Genomic DNA, 14372 nt, shown 5'->3' with positions numbered 1-14372 from the left:
GATGAATTTATAAATAGTCTCGTTCGTATGATTTGATGATTTTAAATTTACCACTTTACTGAATAATTCATTCATTTTTGTTTTATATAAATAGATTGAATGTAATTTAATCACAGCATTTTTTTATAGATCTGATCTCGCAACAATAGATGATGATAAAAAGATGACCATAGTCTTACTGCTGAACTAAGAGGATAAACTTTATGGAATATTACATCTATATCCAGTTGGTGAGTGATCTGCTTATATTAATATAATATAGATATGTAGATTTTTGGAACATACTATTTTCCAGAATGACTTATCTACAAATCTGTCTAAAAACAAGGCTACCTTTGAAAACGCAGAGGCTTACGAAATTTTATTTCCTTAAGGTGTTAAAATGCGAAAAATTACACAACAACAATATACATATAAACAATACATTATTGTGCAAATCTGTGCATCTGCGCTCGATAGGTGTTAACAGAACATTTGGTGCTATACTTACATTACATCTAAAATTGTTCATATTTGGTGATGTGTATATGAATGTAAGCAGTGCATTATTCTATAGCATCTTGAGTCACAACCAAAAAATTAGGTAATTACCCTACCAAAGCCGATGCATGCACAGCTACATCTGTCATGTGTGACTCTGGTTAGGAACATTATCACACTCTGTGTAAGAGAATTAGTTAACATAACTACTCCTCTAAGGGTTGAGTGTGACATTGAATGTTCATAGAGGAAATAGATGTATGTTTGTAGTGAATAAACTCAAAAGAGAAACTAAAGTCTTATGCTTTCTATCTGGAGACAATATTCCATAAAATTTGCTTACAGCACATTTTACTCAATTTATTATTATTACTTTTCAGAAGCGAAGCTCTGAATTTGAAAGAAGACAAGTGTGGCAGCATCAAACAGCACTCCTGTAATAATGGTAAATTAATTTCTATAATAATTGAGCTTATATGACAACCTATTATGGGTGTTTTTCTTTTTATTATGATGAATAACTTGTCTCGTTCGTATGATATCTTTGATTTCAAAATTACCAATTTTCTGATATTTTTTTGTAAGCCCTTGGAAAATATGCTATATATTATTATATTAATTTATATTATATTTGTCTTCAGGGATCACATACAATAACCCTATTGTTACTTGTGCTTGTTATATACAGAGTTTGAAAAAAGGTAAGTTAATTATTTACAAATGTATTCAAACTATTTAATTTTCATAATAGCATGTCATCATAATCATATTGCTCATATTCACACACTACATGCACAGCTTGTATAATTATAATAATTCATTAATCACAACCTGAGATAAAAAAATATCAAAGTTATTACTGAGTTGCATACCCTACCAAAGCCGATGTGTGCACATCTTCAAATGGCATGCGTGACTCTGGTTAGGAACATTATGACGGTCTGTGTAGGAGGTATTGTTACAATAGCTATACCACCAAGGGATGATTGTTACAAATACCCCATTTCTTTTAACCCGAAAAAAATATATTGTCCATGATTGAGAGCTTACGTTTTTATTACAGATGTGTCAACAGTGGTATGGAGTACGATGTACAACTACTGTGAACTTTGAGCATGATCAATTTTCTTAAAAACAATTAACTCTGCCTTTATTTTATAGGTAGGTATTTTTTTGCATTCATATAACGTAACATGAAATAAATAGACTTTATTTAGTGACAAGTGTACAGGAGAAAATCTTCACTATAGAAATTTTAAAAAAGAATTAAATCGTATAAAGAATTATTCGCCTAAATCAAAAAGATTAAAAAAAACCATTTTGATGATGACTATTTGTATCGCCCCTATCTGATGTCTGATGATTGATCTATACTGAACCAATAGCAGATGTGTAGCATTTAAAATTTAATTGCTTATACATATAACTAATTTTAGATTTATTTTTTAGAAATAAATGATTATAATGAATTGATGACACAATTTATCTATTCCTGGGCAGCGTACGATTGAAAGCATTCCCAAATTTTAACTTGGTAAGTGAAATCAGAGTCTATATATTTCTTACATCATGTCTTTCCTTGCAACTTGCCAAATGAAGCATATAGGTACTTAATTTTTTTCTGACTACTGATTAGGATATTAAATGACAGCATAATTTGAATAGTAGTTTTTTCAAATGCCTGGTTGTCAACACATAAAATGATGACGTTTTTGTATCGCCCCTATCTGAAAAACTGATGATTGATCATTACTGAAATTTATCTTTAATATTTCAATGTGATCATATAGTAACATCACAGGTGTTGATTTTATTATTTACTTTCAGATGATCACATAAAGATTATTATTGTTCAAAAAATGTGAGGATCTGCAAGGTGCAAACACCCATAAACTGAGGTAAGTTTTTAGAAGGTTATTGTAAAATTACATTTTACATACATACATTGTAACTGCTTTTAGGGATAACTTCAAATACAAAACAACGGCAATAATAGTGTCGAGTGGTGCCTGTCGCCATGTGGTCCCTTTTGATTTGGACGGCCACATATTGTTTTATTTTTTATATTATTTAAACACTCATTGCATTTTTGTATTTAAATGATGACTTTTTGTATCGCCCCTATCTGAAACACTGATGATTGATATTTACTGAACTTTAACTATTGTCACGTTTCAAATGGTCACAGACCTAAATCTGATTATAAAACATAATTATTGTTTATTTACAGAAAGCTCCCAAGTAACCTCACCAAAAGTCCATGGCATTAATTTACTTTTGATGGGTAAGTTTCTTCAACATAATGAGTATTCTAAAATTACACTTCTTAAAAATGATGATTCCACATCGCCCCAGTCTGAAATTTCAATGTTGATTGCTCTTCTGATTTAAAATGTGGATTTCTTTTAAGTACTTCACATTTTATTTGTTTGAAATAATTGTTTGTTTCATTTCAGATTAATATACCTGAGTACAGCTGACAAAAAAAATACCTACTGCTCATGACTATGGTATATATCCTTACATATTATAAAACTAAGTCCTCTGCCGCGTCTGTCTGTCTGTTCGCGATAAACTCAAAAATACCATACGGATTTGGATGCGGTTTTCACTAATAGGTAGTGTGATTCCTGAGGAAGGTTTAGGTGTATAGTATGTTTTTGCTTTCTACATGATGTTTAATACAAGCATATATCATAATTTATGTTAATGATAATTTTTGACTGATTTATTATTGCTATTCTATTGTAATTTATTACTCTTAAGTTTCTACAATAATTTTTTTCTTTACAGATGACAAAGATACAAGTGGAAATTTTTTTGCTGCTAGAAAGAGAGATGATAATAAGTGTATACTTGCATTGTTTATCAAAAGTAAGTTGTATAACTTTGCTAACCACAATCTATGGATTCCCATTCCTCCTTCACATGATACAAAAAATATAAGCTTGTATATAGCTTATAGATAGTAGTAGGTGGAAATTACTTTGTATTGCACTTGCTACTTGTCTGGGTAAAAGATTAAATACATAAAGGTATTTATATAACCAAACATTAAAATACATTAGAAATGCATTTTGACTCCAAAAGTCTACTACTGTCATTGTGTATTTTTTATTTTTGACATTAGAAAAAGTATCTGATTTGACTAGTTGGAAAGTAGACAATTTGCACTGTTGTTTTGAAATGATGATAAAATTTAGTTATCCCTGTCTCACAAAACCATGGGGAAAAATATGGTATGGTAACAACTGATATGATAAACTCAACATAAGCAAAATATTTTTTTAATTACCACAATAACATTCCACATTGTTACAGGAAAGAAAGGCGAAAACAACAATAGTATTCGATTACTGGTTTATTAAAATGTAAGTTTTCTTATTTTCTAGTATTACCTTGTTTTTAGAGAAATGTTATTAATGATGATACAAATAAGTTATCCCTGTCTCACGAATCCATGGGGAAAAATATGGTATGGTAACAACTGATAATATAAATAAAATATGAATAAAATATTTTTCTTAATTACCACAATAACATTCTACATTGTTACAGGAAAGAAAAAACATAACAACAATAACTATTTGATTCTCTGGTTTATTAAAGTGTAAGTTTCTATATATTTAAACATATATGTTTTGAGAAATTGAAATTATGTTAAAATTTATTAGTCCCTACCTCACAATACCACGGGGAAAATATGGTATGGTAACAAATTATATGGCTTAAAATGCGATCATAGTATGTTCATTTATTTTGAATATTTTGCGATTTCACAAGGAATCACAACCTGTAGGTTGTACCCAACTACCAAAAATTATCAAATTTTACAGGCTGAAAACCATTAAGTGTATTTTACGGAACCCTAGGTGCGTAAGGCCGACTCGCAATTTACAGATTTTTAGACTGTGTACTGTACATTTTAATTAAACGTTATTATTAAAAAATATATGATGAATTGCTAAGTTATCCCTGTCTCACACAATCGTGGGGAAACGTATGGTATGGTAACAACTGAAAGATTCATGCCTTATTTATATAATTAAGTACAGTGAACAACATATTATTATAAAGCAACTTCTTTTTTATTGCAGGAAACGACTTCCTAGATGTCAATGTCATGTGATAATGAATATTGGATTTTCTGTCAAATTCAAAGTGTGTATGTTAATAGTGAGTATGTATTTTATAATAGAAAAATAGATTTGTCTCCTGTCTGTGTATTCCCATCAACTTCTAGTCCGATTCAAATTGATTTTCATGCTATATTCACTTATAGATTATCTTCCCTGTGGTTAATTAGTTTGTGCAACGGCTGCCACTAAAAATTAGACCTGACTTATCTATGGTTTGCCTGGGCAGTAAACGATTTATGGCTGTTGGAATTACATATACACTTCATCTAATATTTTGTATAGTGGTGTTTACAATGTGATTGGTATCTTAATTTTGAATGATGATTTTTTTAAGACAAGCATATATCTGATATTTCATTGACAGATAATTATTACTCTGACCTTATTTAATACACATGGAAAGCAAATTTACATTTTCGAGAACTCAATTAATCGGCGTAATTAATTTTCAGGTACATTCATGACGCCGAAGACACAACGTGGACACATGCTTTATATCGTTATACACATATTTATCAATCAATAAATGTATATGTATTAATTACAATGAAGTGTTTTATCATTGTAACCACATCCATGCTTGATAGTAGCATAGTATAAAATGCGTGACGTGCTATATTTATTATTCACACATTTCCTCCGCTACCATGCGGTACATTTTAGTTACTCAATTAGAAACTACTGGTGCAACATCATGCAAACTTCAGGTAGGTACCTACATAACTTTCTACATCTTTACATCCTAATATTATAAATGTGAAAGTAAGTTTGTTACCTCTACGCATTATCTACTGGACCGATTGTTATGAAATTTGGTACACGGGTAGAAAATAACCTGGAATAACATGGTACATTTTATCCCGAAATTCCCACAGGGGCGCAAGTAGTATATGAAGTCCTCTACAGCGTTTTCTGTCTGTTTGCGATAAACCTGATGGTGGTTTTCACCAATAGTGTTTTACATAAAGATGTTTTAGGTGTAATACGGTGTTTTTTACCCCCAGCGAAGCCGGGGCGGGCCGCTAGTATACTCTTATCCATTCTACAAAATCTAAATAGCTCAGGGGCTACATACACACACACTATTTAAGTGACCTGTAAACTTAATTTTTAACAATCTTAACAAATGCAGTAGGTATTAGTTATTAGAAAGTTATTGATTTCATCACATTGTGTACTAGTTTTTCTATTGAATGCAGTCGTCGCCACAATTTACTAAATCAAAAACCATCCATTGATGGATTTATTTGAATCAGTGTTAGATGCTCAGTACAGACAGTCCGACCCGTACATTGTTAAAAACTAATTACAAAAGGTCCAAATGCATGGATTACTTATACTAGAACCCCCTCTGTTCTAGTATTATATTTTTGCCCAGATATAAGACACGTCACACATAAACATTATTATTTTATTCCTATAAAGTAAGGCACAAACCTAACTGGGTTTCTGTCTGACTTTATGGAAAGAAATTGGGGCAGCTACCTACATGTTTATTTCATTTTTTATTTCTAGGGTATAACAGGCACAGATGTAACGAATTTAGAGCAGCATCTAAATAACAACGAGATAGTTTTTATCAAACAGCCTAATTTTATTGAAGTAGATTCTCAAGGGGTTAAAGTTTTAAATATTTTAGCAGGAACACTATTCAAGTAAGTACTAGCTAAATTTGAAACCAATAAAATCTTACTGGGTAGCTTTTTTAGGTCACCACTGTTGTCGCCACTGTTGTTGTTAAAGTCAGTACTTACCTAATATAAAAATATTGTTTTTACCAAAGCGCAAAATTATTTAGTTACTATTTTAGGAGTCTACACCAATCATTATATTGGTTACCATTGTTAGTTACAGAATAGTTGGACAGTCTATGATTGTTGAGGCATCAAACATAGGTGGACGAACTGTACAAGTGCAGCACACTACGTGGACTCTTGCGAGAGATAAGTAGATAAATGTAATGTAAAACCTTTAATATATAAATTACAGATTGTATTCCAACCATCACATGCGTTTAATTTCCATTTTCTATTGTCAATTCACTTTGACAGTCGCTTGGAACCCTGTCGGTGAAAAGCTCCGGTACCTGTAATACAAAGCACCGTTATTTTAATCTATTCAAAACAAGAGAAAAGGTGCTATTTTAAGTCTGTCTGATTTTATGGGCAGACTACAGTCAACCCCAAGAAAGAAGCTCTGAGGCTATATGTGATACTAATAACTATCAATAACAAATAAAAAAACTCGCCTGTGGAGTATATGCTTCAACTCTATCAAGGAGAGAGTCTGAATAACCAGGAGTGTAATATCTGTAATAAAATGAATAATCATTTGAAATTTATTTTATAGTGGCTAAGCAATTTGTACTACTACTTACTCTTACTCTACTTTTGTGAAATATGAATATGAGAGCCAGATGTTATAACTCACCGTACGATTTCTTCAGGAAAGCAACTATTTATAATATTTATGTATTCTTTCAATGAAGTTCCGGGAACAGCATCTATTTCTTGGACTCGTTTCAAAGCCCCCGTTGTCACGAATAGTCTCCTGGCTCTAGCATCATTTGGAAGTATCTATGAATAAAATAGAGTAAAATTTTTGCAGACAGTGCCCATATATGTGCCGTTCTCGAAAGTTTTGGAATTTTATTCATAAAATGTCACCATGTATAACGAAAAACATGTATTTTCAAGCATTTCCAAGAATATTTTACGGAAATATTTTGAAAAACTCAGGACCCGTTATGTGAATTTTATTTCTTCGTCACCATCTGACTTCAAACCGTGGATGGGTATCCACAGTTGTAAATAAGATGATGATAAAAATCAATCAACCTGTTCATTGATTGTTTTGCAAAAGTATTTTGCATTTGCTTCTACCAAGCGTCTTAATTGGGTAGGTACCCGCGCCTTATTTGAGTAGGTAGTTAATGAACCATACCAGATTCCTGTACGTAGGTACTTTAATATTATGCGATAAAAATATGTGCATATATGTATATGTAAATTTTAATATTTAATTTAAGTATGAAATAACGTTCTCCATTCAGGAGATATTTCCGAGAATAAATAATTTTCCCAGTACATCTATCACAACAAGTGCCACAGAAAAAAGCGACGTAAAAACCAAAAATGATTGGCAAACATAGAATACAGCAAGAATGAAATGAACAAACAAGAGACAATAAAAAAAAAACAAATTGTCACTGTCATTCACTTCACTACTGTCAAATGAATAAACTAAACAAACGCAGATACGCGTGTTTATCTTTTAGTTATGTAGTTAAAAATGCAAACTATATGAAAATATTCAATTAACCTCAAAATCAATTATTATAACATGGCCGGACGTGGTCGAGGACGAGGCAGCGGCCTGTCATTCACACAAGAACAGTTACAGGCGTTAGGAATCGGTAGAGGAGAAAATCCTTCACCAAATCTAGCGCCTCCACCTTTATTTCCAAAAATTGAAGCTAGACCTCTACCTCTGACTTATGATGCAGCTACTGATTATATGTTGATAGTTAAGGACCAATTTATCGAATACTTACATGAATCGCCGGCTTATGTGAAACCTAAAGCACAAACAGATGGCGTAGAACGTTATTCAGATAAATATAAACTTTTGGCGTTAAACGCTAACCAAGGGAAGACTTTAGACTGTGTGTGGAGTCATTTACCGGCTGAGCTAAGGCCGCAAGCCGGCCGTGTGCGAGTAACGCGTAAAAGAAAGTTAGATGATCCTAAAGACATTGTGAAAAAGTTGCAAACTCTTGAAAGCAAGGAGATGATGGAAGAATCTACTGAAGGCACAAAAGAGGTTCATAATGAAGATGAGATAAAGAAAGAAAATGATGATGACAACGAAGAATTAGATGATGAAGAGGAACAGGAGTTTGAGTTAGATGATGGCACAGACTATGCCAATAATTACTTTGACAATGGAGAAGATTATGATGAAGAGGATGACAACCTGGATGATGGCCCTGTATATTAAAGATAAACTAAAATATTGGTGTGTTTTTTAACTAAATTAGTATGTAGTAAATACAAACAGTTATAACTTCACTTTAATTTTATAAATACAAAGTAAATGTTATTTAATACAATTAAAATTTTGTTTCATTGAAAAGTGGGTGAACACTTTAGGTATCTATTATATAATGATAATATTAATTTTAATACTAAACTGAAGATCAGTTTAGTATTAAAATTGGACTGGACTATTAAACTTTACACATACCTTTGCATACTGTGCAAGCACATATTTGAGAATACAAGCGGGTGCAGCATGCAGCAAGGGCTCCAACGCAGGCCTGTGTAGGCAGCACTGCAGAGATTGCTTCAAAGCACATGAAGCTCGAGCCCTCACTTCAGGTGAAGATTTTGGATTGGTATACAACTGACAATGATATAAAATAATAATTATTAATATGTCCAAAAGACAAAATAACACTATTATGGTTTAATTTAAGCCTTCATATTAATAATCAAACATATTTAAAATAAAATATTTCTTTTGTTTAACATCTATAATAACTAAATAGACTTTTTATTCTGACTAGTATTTTTTTCTTGATTGAGTAACATCCTCTCACACTCCTCCATTTCACCCAGTTCTCCTCCCCAGTACTGAAAAGTAAGGATTACAATCACACTGGAAAAACCTGTAATAGTCTGGGCAGAGCGTTAGCGACGGCGACGGCGAGGCTGTGCTGCGGCGAGTGCTTGGCGATGTGGCCGAGAGTCCATGCGGCCGCGCACAGCTCCGCGTCCTCGGAGTCAATGTTCTGTAGGATCTCCACCAGCCCTGGGATGGCCTTCGCAAATACAACTTTTTTTATTTTTGATGTTATAAAAATAGTATGAAGGTGTTAGTGGAAGGAAAAGTTGCACTGACAGCTAGTAAGGGACGAGAGAGAAAAAAAACGGGTTCGTATGTTTACGTAGTCCAAACTTAAGTTTTAGTATGCATTATTATTTTTTTAATATAAAAAAATACATGTAACATTACTAAAAAGGAAATATATAATTTTATTATGCAGGTACGTAAATCAATGATGCAAGTCATGCAACATCACTAAAATATATGTCTTGTGTACTATACTATATGTATATCTATAGTCAATGGTGATAGGTATCTTTTGAAATCTTTTAACCGATGTTAAAAGATTTCAAAAGATACCTATCACGTCTGTCCTATCAAGAGAAAACTCCTTTAGATCGATATCTAAAGGAGTTTTCTCTTCATACAATTTATCTACTGGATCCAGCCAGCTGGACTGACCGGTCAGTAGCTGCACCAGTCGCCCGTGTCCACCACCAATTTGTAACGCTAATTAGGTATTCACCCACCTTGGACTCGACAACGGCCATGGCCAGCTGGTCGGACTGGCCGGCGATGAAGCCGAGCGCCATGCAGGCGGGCACGCGCGCGCCGCCCGCTGGCTCGTTCAGCAGCTCCACCAGCGGCCCGCACCCACCAGTGTTCACCACCAGTTGCGCCAGCTGGTGGTGAAAACATTCTTAAATGTGTATTCGCCAATCATGAAGCTTTGTCTGTCAGCATTCACGGCTAAATTGCCAAACCGATTTTGTGATACGTGTCATATTTCGTAGCGCGTATTGATAACTACCCCGTCATAGCAGCACAGACTGCTGGCATGGTCTTAAAATCGAGTGTTCCTGATTTAACACCAATATTTCGGACCGAAGAAGTCGCAGTCACAGCTATATGCATAACTGAGAATGATAACTTCACAGTAAAAAGGTACCTAGATCCACTCTCAAACATTTCAAAAACCTGTTACTAAATCCCTAATGAATCTGGACAATGGATCTAGAGAAAGAACGCTCACATCAATGGAATGCTTGACGATGTCACGCAGCAGACAGGCGGCGGCGCGGCGCACGGCGGCGGCGTCGTGTCCGGCGTGCAGTAGCGCGGGCGGCAGCGCGCCCCCCGCCACCACCGCCTCCGCCAGCTCCGAGCGAGCGCCCGCCACCGCGCCCAGCGCCATCAGCGTGCTGCGCTGCACAATACCACGCACCACGCAACTAGATACACTCTAGTATAACTACTAAGTACTCATATACTAAATATAAAGTACATAAAACCCAGCCCCTCACCTCTCAGTCTTAGACCCCTCACGATTGCCCCATTTTGTATGTTGAATGTAAGAACATTTTGTATAAACCACGTACCTAAGCAGCCTATACCCACACTGGTTCTCGAGCGGCTATTGGGCAACGTATAAAAAATGACAACTTTATAAAAAGGTATGTATAAAATCTGCCATCTATGTATAGGTACATAGGACAGTAGGCTCTTTCAAAGCTATGTCTGCTCTTTCTTCCTACCTATTGTTATAAATGTTCTCGAAACCTTATTGATTGACATAGATTATTATATAAAATTAATATACTTACTACTTAATATTATTATTTCAACATAATACGTTAACCTACTTATTGACTTATTTTTTGTATCACGAATACAAAGAAGGAAAAACCGACTCAAGAAAAAATAGTTGTAGCACCGCATATTGTAATCTTATAATGATCACACAGAGGACAAACTTTTTGTAGCTACTTAAGTGTATGTTAACTTTTTGTTGAGCAGACGCACCTTCAATTTCGGGTCTTGGTTTTCGAGTCCTCTCACGAGATGGCAGATTGCGCCAGCGTCCACCACTGCTTCAGGCTTATGCTGGGCCAGGTCCACCAACGCTCCAGCAGAAATCTGTAATTTAATCAAGTAAACTACAGGTTTCAAATTTTGTGCTTGCGATTTGTGCTCGCGATACAAGCTTAGTGTTTCATGTGGGCCATTGGGTGTTGTGCATATAGGTACATATTATACCTGTTTCAAGCTGATCTCGGGCTCCTGAAAGGCGAGCACGAGTAGCGGTAAGGTGCCCGCGTCCACCACCAGCCCCGCCAGGTTCTCATTGTGCTTGCCGATGTAGCCTAGCGCCCACGCTGCGTTTTCCTTAACCTTCACAATAAATTAATACTTATTAAAAACTTGTTATTTACCCGCGACTTCGTCAGCGTAGAATAGTTACTTCTGACAACATAATAAAATACTTGCATATTAGATTTCATCAAAGCGGACCAGTCAGACTCTCGCATTTAGGTATAACAATAGTATGGATGTGAAAGCTGTTATTTTTGAATCCCGTGAGGGAATGGAAAAAAACCTATAACTAGTTACCTACTTACCGAATAAAAGTTGGTCGAAACCTTATGCATAAAATATACCTACATATGTTAAGTACCAAATAGAATAGGTATAGTAAGTATTTAGGTATTCACTTTGAAAGACTCCTTACTTGTGTATCAAAATCTTCCAGACATGACACGATATGCTCCAATGCACCAAGACGGACTATAGCACCGGCTAATTCTTCATTGTGCCTGAAATTATGGTGTTTTGATTGGGTACGTTACGAAATCTTTCAAAAATGTAATGTGTCATTATCTACCTTCACGATACGCACTTTGCAACTGCTCTCAATAAATACAGCGCAGATCTTTTGTAATAGACCTAAAAAAATGTCGTAAAATTAAACATTAATCTATATTATATTAAAAACTAAAATTAGTATAAAATAGAAAGAGATACTTTTAATTTAAAAAGGCATTTAATTTCTTCAAACATCTTTCTCTATTTCAACTTAAATACTACTGGACCGATTTTGATGAAATATGAAACAGAGATAGACGAAACGTTCAGGAGTAACTTTTTTACGGTTTCCCCGAGCGAAGCCGTGACGGACCGCTAGTTTATATTATATAGTATTTCAATTCACAATGTAAACCAGATTACGCGACTGCAGGAAGGCAGCCGTGTTTTTTTATTTAATTCTTCTTTTCTTATCGAGTGTGTTATTGCTAACACTGGCACTATTTTATTTAGAAAAATTGTTTTTTATTATTTTTAGCTTACGTTATACTTGTTGAGGTTCTCGAGGGTGATGGTGAGCATGCCGCCGTTGAGCATCTGCCTCGCGATATCCTCATCGTGCTCGCAGAGCCGCGCGGCCGCCACCACCGCACACTGCCGCACCGTGCTGCACGCGTCCGATAGTAGAGGCCGAAGAAGTTCTGGTGCCAAATAAGAGTCTTACTTACCTATGCCATAGCTTAAGTACCTACACAGTTTTTAAGCGTATCTACTACATTATAATTTACGTACATAGCGGTTGAGAGTTCGTGATAAAAGGAAGCTATTTTAATACAAGCATTTAGTTAAAAAATATTTACAGGTATGCTAACTACATTAATGAGAAGGTAACACTATCCGAAATTTCCGAAATATCAAAGTAGCCAGGTGCTATTCCCGTGGGAACTTCATAGCTATATATCAGAGCTATAGTCCTTACATATTATAAAATATAGCGTGATTCCTGAGGAAGGCTTAGGGGTATAATCTATTATGTTTATACCCGAGCAAGCGAGCCGGGACAGGCCTCTAGTTATAGAACAAAAGTCCTCTGCCACGTCTGTCTCTTTGTCTATATGTTCCCGTTAAACTCAAAAACTACGGATTTTCATGCGGTTTTCACCAATAGATGGTATTATCATGTTTTTTATCTCAGCGAAGCCGTTAGTATGAAATAAATTGTGAATCTACGATACCGATAGCAACTTTAAAATTTTCACATCTACGGAAACCCTGGGCCTTACTCTGCAGTTTAACTCGTTCGTGTTTGTTGTGAAACACGCGGAAATTTCATGTTGTGGAAGTTGAGTTACTTACCCAAGACACCGGCACTTTCCAAACATTTCACGTTAGTAGCTCTTGTAGCCAGCTCAGCCATAGTTTGTACAAAAACCAGTCTAGCTTTCTGGTAGGTCTCAAACACTAAAACAAATAGGCATATGCAGAAATTTATATCTAGACGTAAGTATATGTAACAATATTTACATTCTGCTTATATCATAAACACTGCGATAATATATGCGCTCCTGGATTCCAGACCGAACCGGCCGAAACTATGATCACTTAGGTAATAGATTCTATGTTCCACAGCCTACCCAACTAAAAAGCAGCTAACGAAAAAGTCTTAATTACCTAGTTGGATATTTCTAGGACTGCTCATAGAATGACTCATGGTTATACAATTTCAATAAACCGCGTAAAATACAACAAATTATTACAAAGGTGTTGAAAATTCTGTATTAGTTATTGTATACCAAGCTCTAAGGTATAGTCAGCTTTCAAAGTCATTGTCATATCAAATTCATTTTATGAATTTATTTATGGTGTAGTTTGTATTCAGTTCAGGCCAGTAAGTGTTAAATGGCATTTCATGGAAGGTGAGCTAAGGAATGATTCGTTTTTCTCTTGGGTACTTCGTTGTACGGAGTACCTACACTAATTCCATGATTAAAATATCGAATCGACTCATGTAACTAATCTTTTTTTGTTGGATTTTACCTATAACCATAAAACAATCTGTGCCCATACACAATAAGTATGATAGGTATAATGAACTATGTACGAAAAACCTAGTATGTAAATAACCATGTACTCGTGAATCCTGTACCTAGATGTGCAGAATTTTTCAACATAATGTCGAGGCGATAGTCTATCAGACACTATGAATGACCATCGGGCGGGCGGCAATATCGGCGCGGACGCAGTGCAAGCACCCATGAAGGCCGTGTGCCGATGACGACGTCACGTCGCGACCACATGCACACACACACACACGCGCGCGCAAATATAATGTGAACCACGTAA

General features: G+C 35.0%; 2 protein-coding genes and 1 long non-coding RNA gene across 5 annotated transcripts; 2 read left to right on the top strand and 1 right to left on the bottom strand.

Annotated features, from left to right (window-relative positions):
• Positions 1-1192: 1192 nt before the first annotated feature.
• Positions 1193-6623, top strand: LOC128673046 (uncharacterized). Its single transcript, XR_008405036.2, has 12 exons — positions 1193-1641; positions 1930-2014; positions 2308-2378; positions 2711-2764; positions 2937-2990; positions 3274-3354; positions 3802-3851; positions 4039-4090; positions 4578-4656; positions 5072-5326; positions 6135-6274; positions 6468-6623. It is a non-coding gene; the product is annotated as an uncharacterized LOC128673046 (long non-coding RNA).
• LOC128673040 (sperm-associated antigen 6-like) lies at positions 6584-14353 on the bottom strand. Of its 3 annotated transcripts, none has more exons than XM_053750633.1 (14): positions 14176-14353; positions 13386-13490; positions 12573-12730; positions 12124-12170; positions 11956-12040; positions 11484-11618; positions 11250-11363; positions 10480-10653; positions 9977-10129; positions 9289-9441; positions 8865-9023; positions 7050-7195; positions 6868-6928; positions 6584-6705 (listed from the first exon to the last, which is right to left on the bottom strand). In XM_053750633.1, the coding sequence occupies exons 1-14, from the start codon at positions 14198-14200 to the stop codon at positions 6634-6636; spliced, it is 1587 nt and encodes a 528-aa protein (XP_053606608.1). In that variant the 5' UTR covers positions 14201-14353; the 3' UTR covers positions 6584-6633. The 3 variants fall into 3 exon arrangements, with proteins under 3 accessions (XP_053606608.1, XP_053606607.1, XP_053606609.1); XM_053750632.2 differs by lacking the exon at positions 14176-14353 and adding an exon at positions 13701-13883; XM_053750634.1 differs by lacking the exons at positions 12124-12170; positions 14176-14353.
• Positions 7854-8736, top strand: Polr3G (RNA polymerase III subunit G). Its single transcript, XM_053750636.1, has one exon. It carries the CDS (start codon positions 7962-7964, stop codon positions 8616-8618), a length of 657 nt encoding a protein of 218 aa, XP_053606611.1. The 5' UTR covers positions 7854-7961; the 3' UTR covers positions 8619-8736.
• Positions 14354-14372: the final 19 nt, after the last annotated feature.

This window comes from Plodia interpunctella, chromosome 10 (genome assembly GCF_027563975.2).
Source record: "Plodia interpunctella isolate USDA-ARS_2022_Savannah chromosome 10, ilPloInte3.2, whole genome shotgun sequence".
NCBI classification, from domain to species: Eukaryota; Metazoa; Arthropoda; class Insecta; order Lepidoptera; family Pyralidae; genus Plodia; species Plodia interpunctella.
Note: the sequence above shows the minus strand (reverse complement) of the source record. Positions and strands in the feature narration are given on the sequence as shown.

Excerpts from the sequence above, each read along its gene's own strand:
- Polr3G (XM_053750636.1), top strand. The coding sequence starts at position 7,962 with ATGGCCGGACGTGGTCGAGGACGAGGCAGCGGCCTGTCATTCACACAA.
- LOC128673040 (XM_053750632.2), bottom strand. The coding sequence starts at position 13,740 with ATGAGTCATTCTATGAGCAGTCCTAGAAATATCCAACTAG. Across the intron at positions 13,491-13,700 it reads TCCTAGAAATATCCAACTAG|TGTTTGAGACCTACCAGAAA; the intron begins GTAATTAAGACT and ends TATTTGTTTTAG. Across the intron at positions 12,171-12,572 it reads AGAACCTCAACAAGTATAAC|GTCTATTACAAAAGATCTGC; the intron begins GTAAGCTAAAAA and ends ACATTTTTTTAG.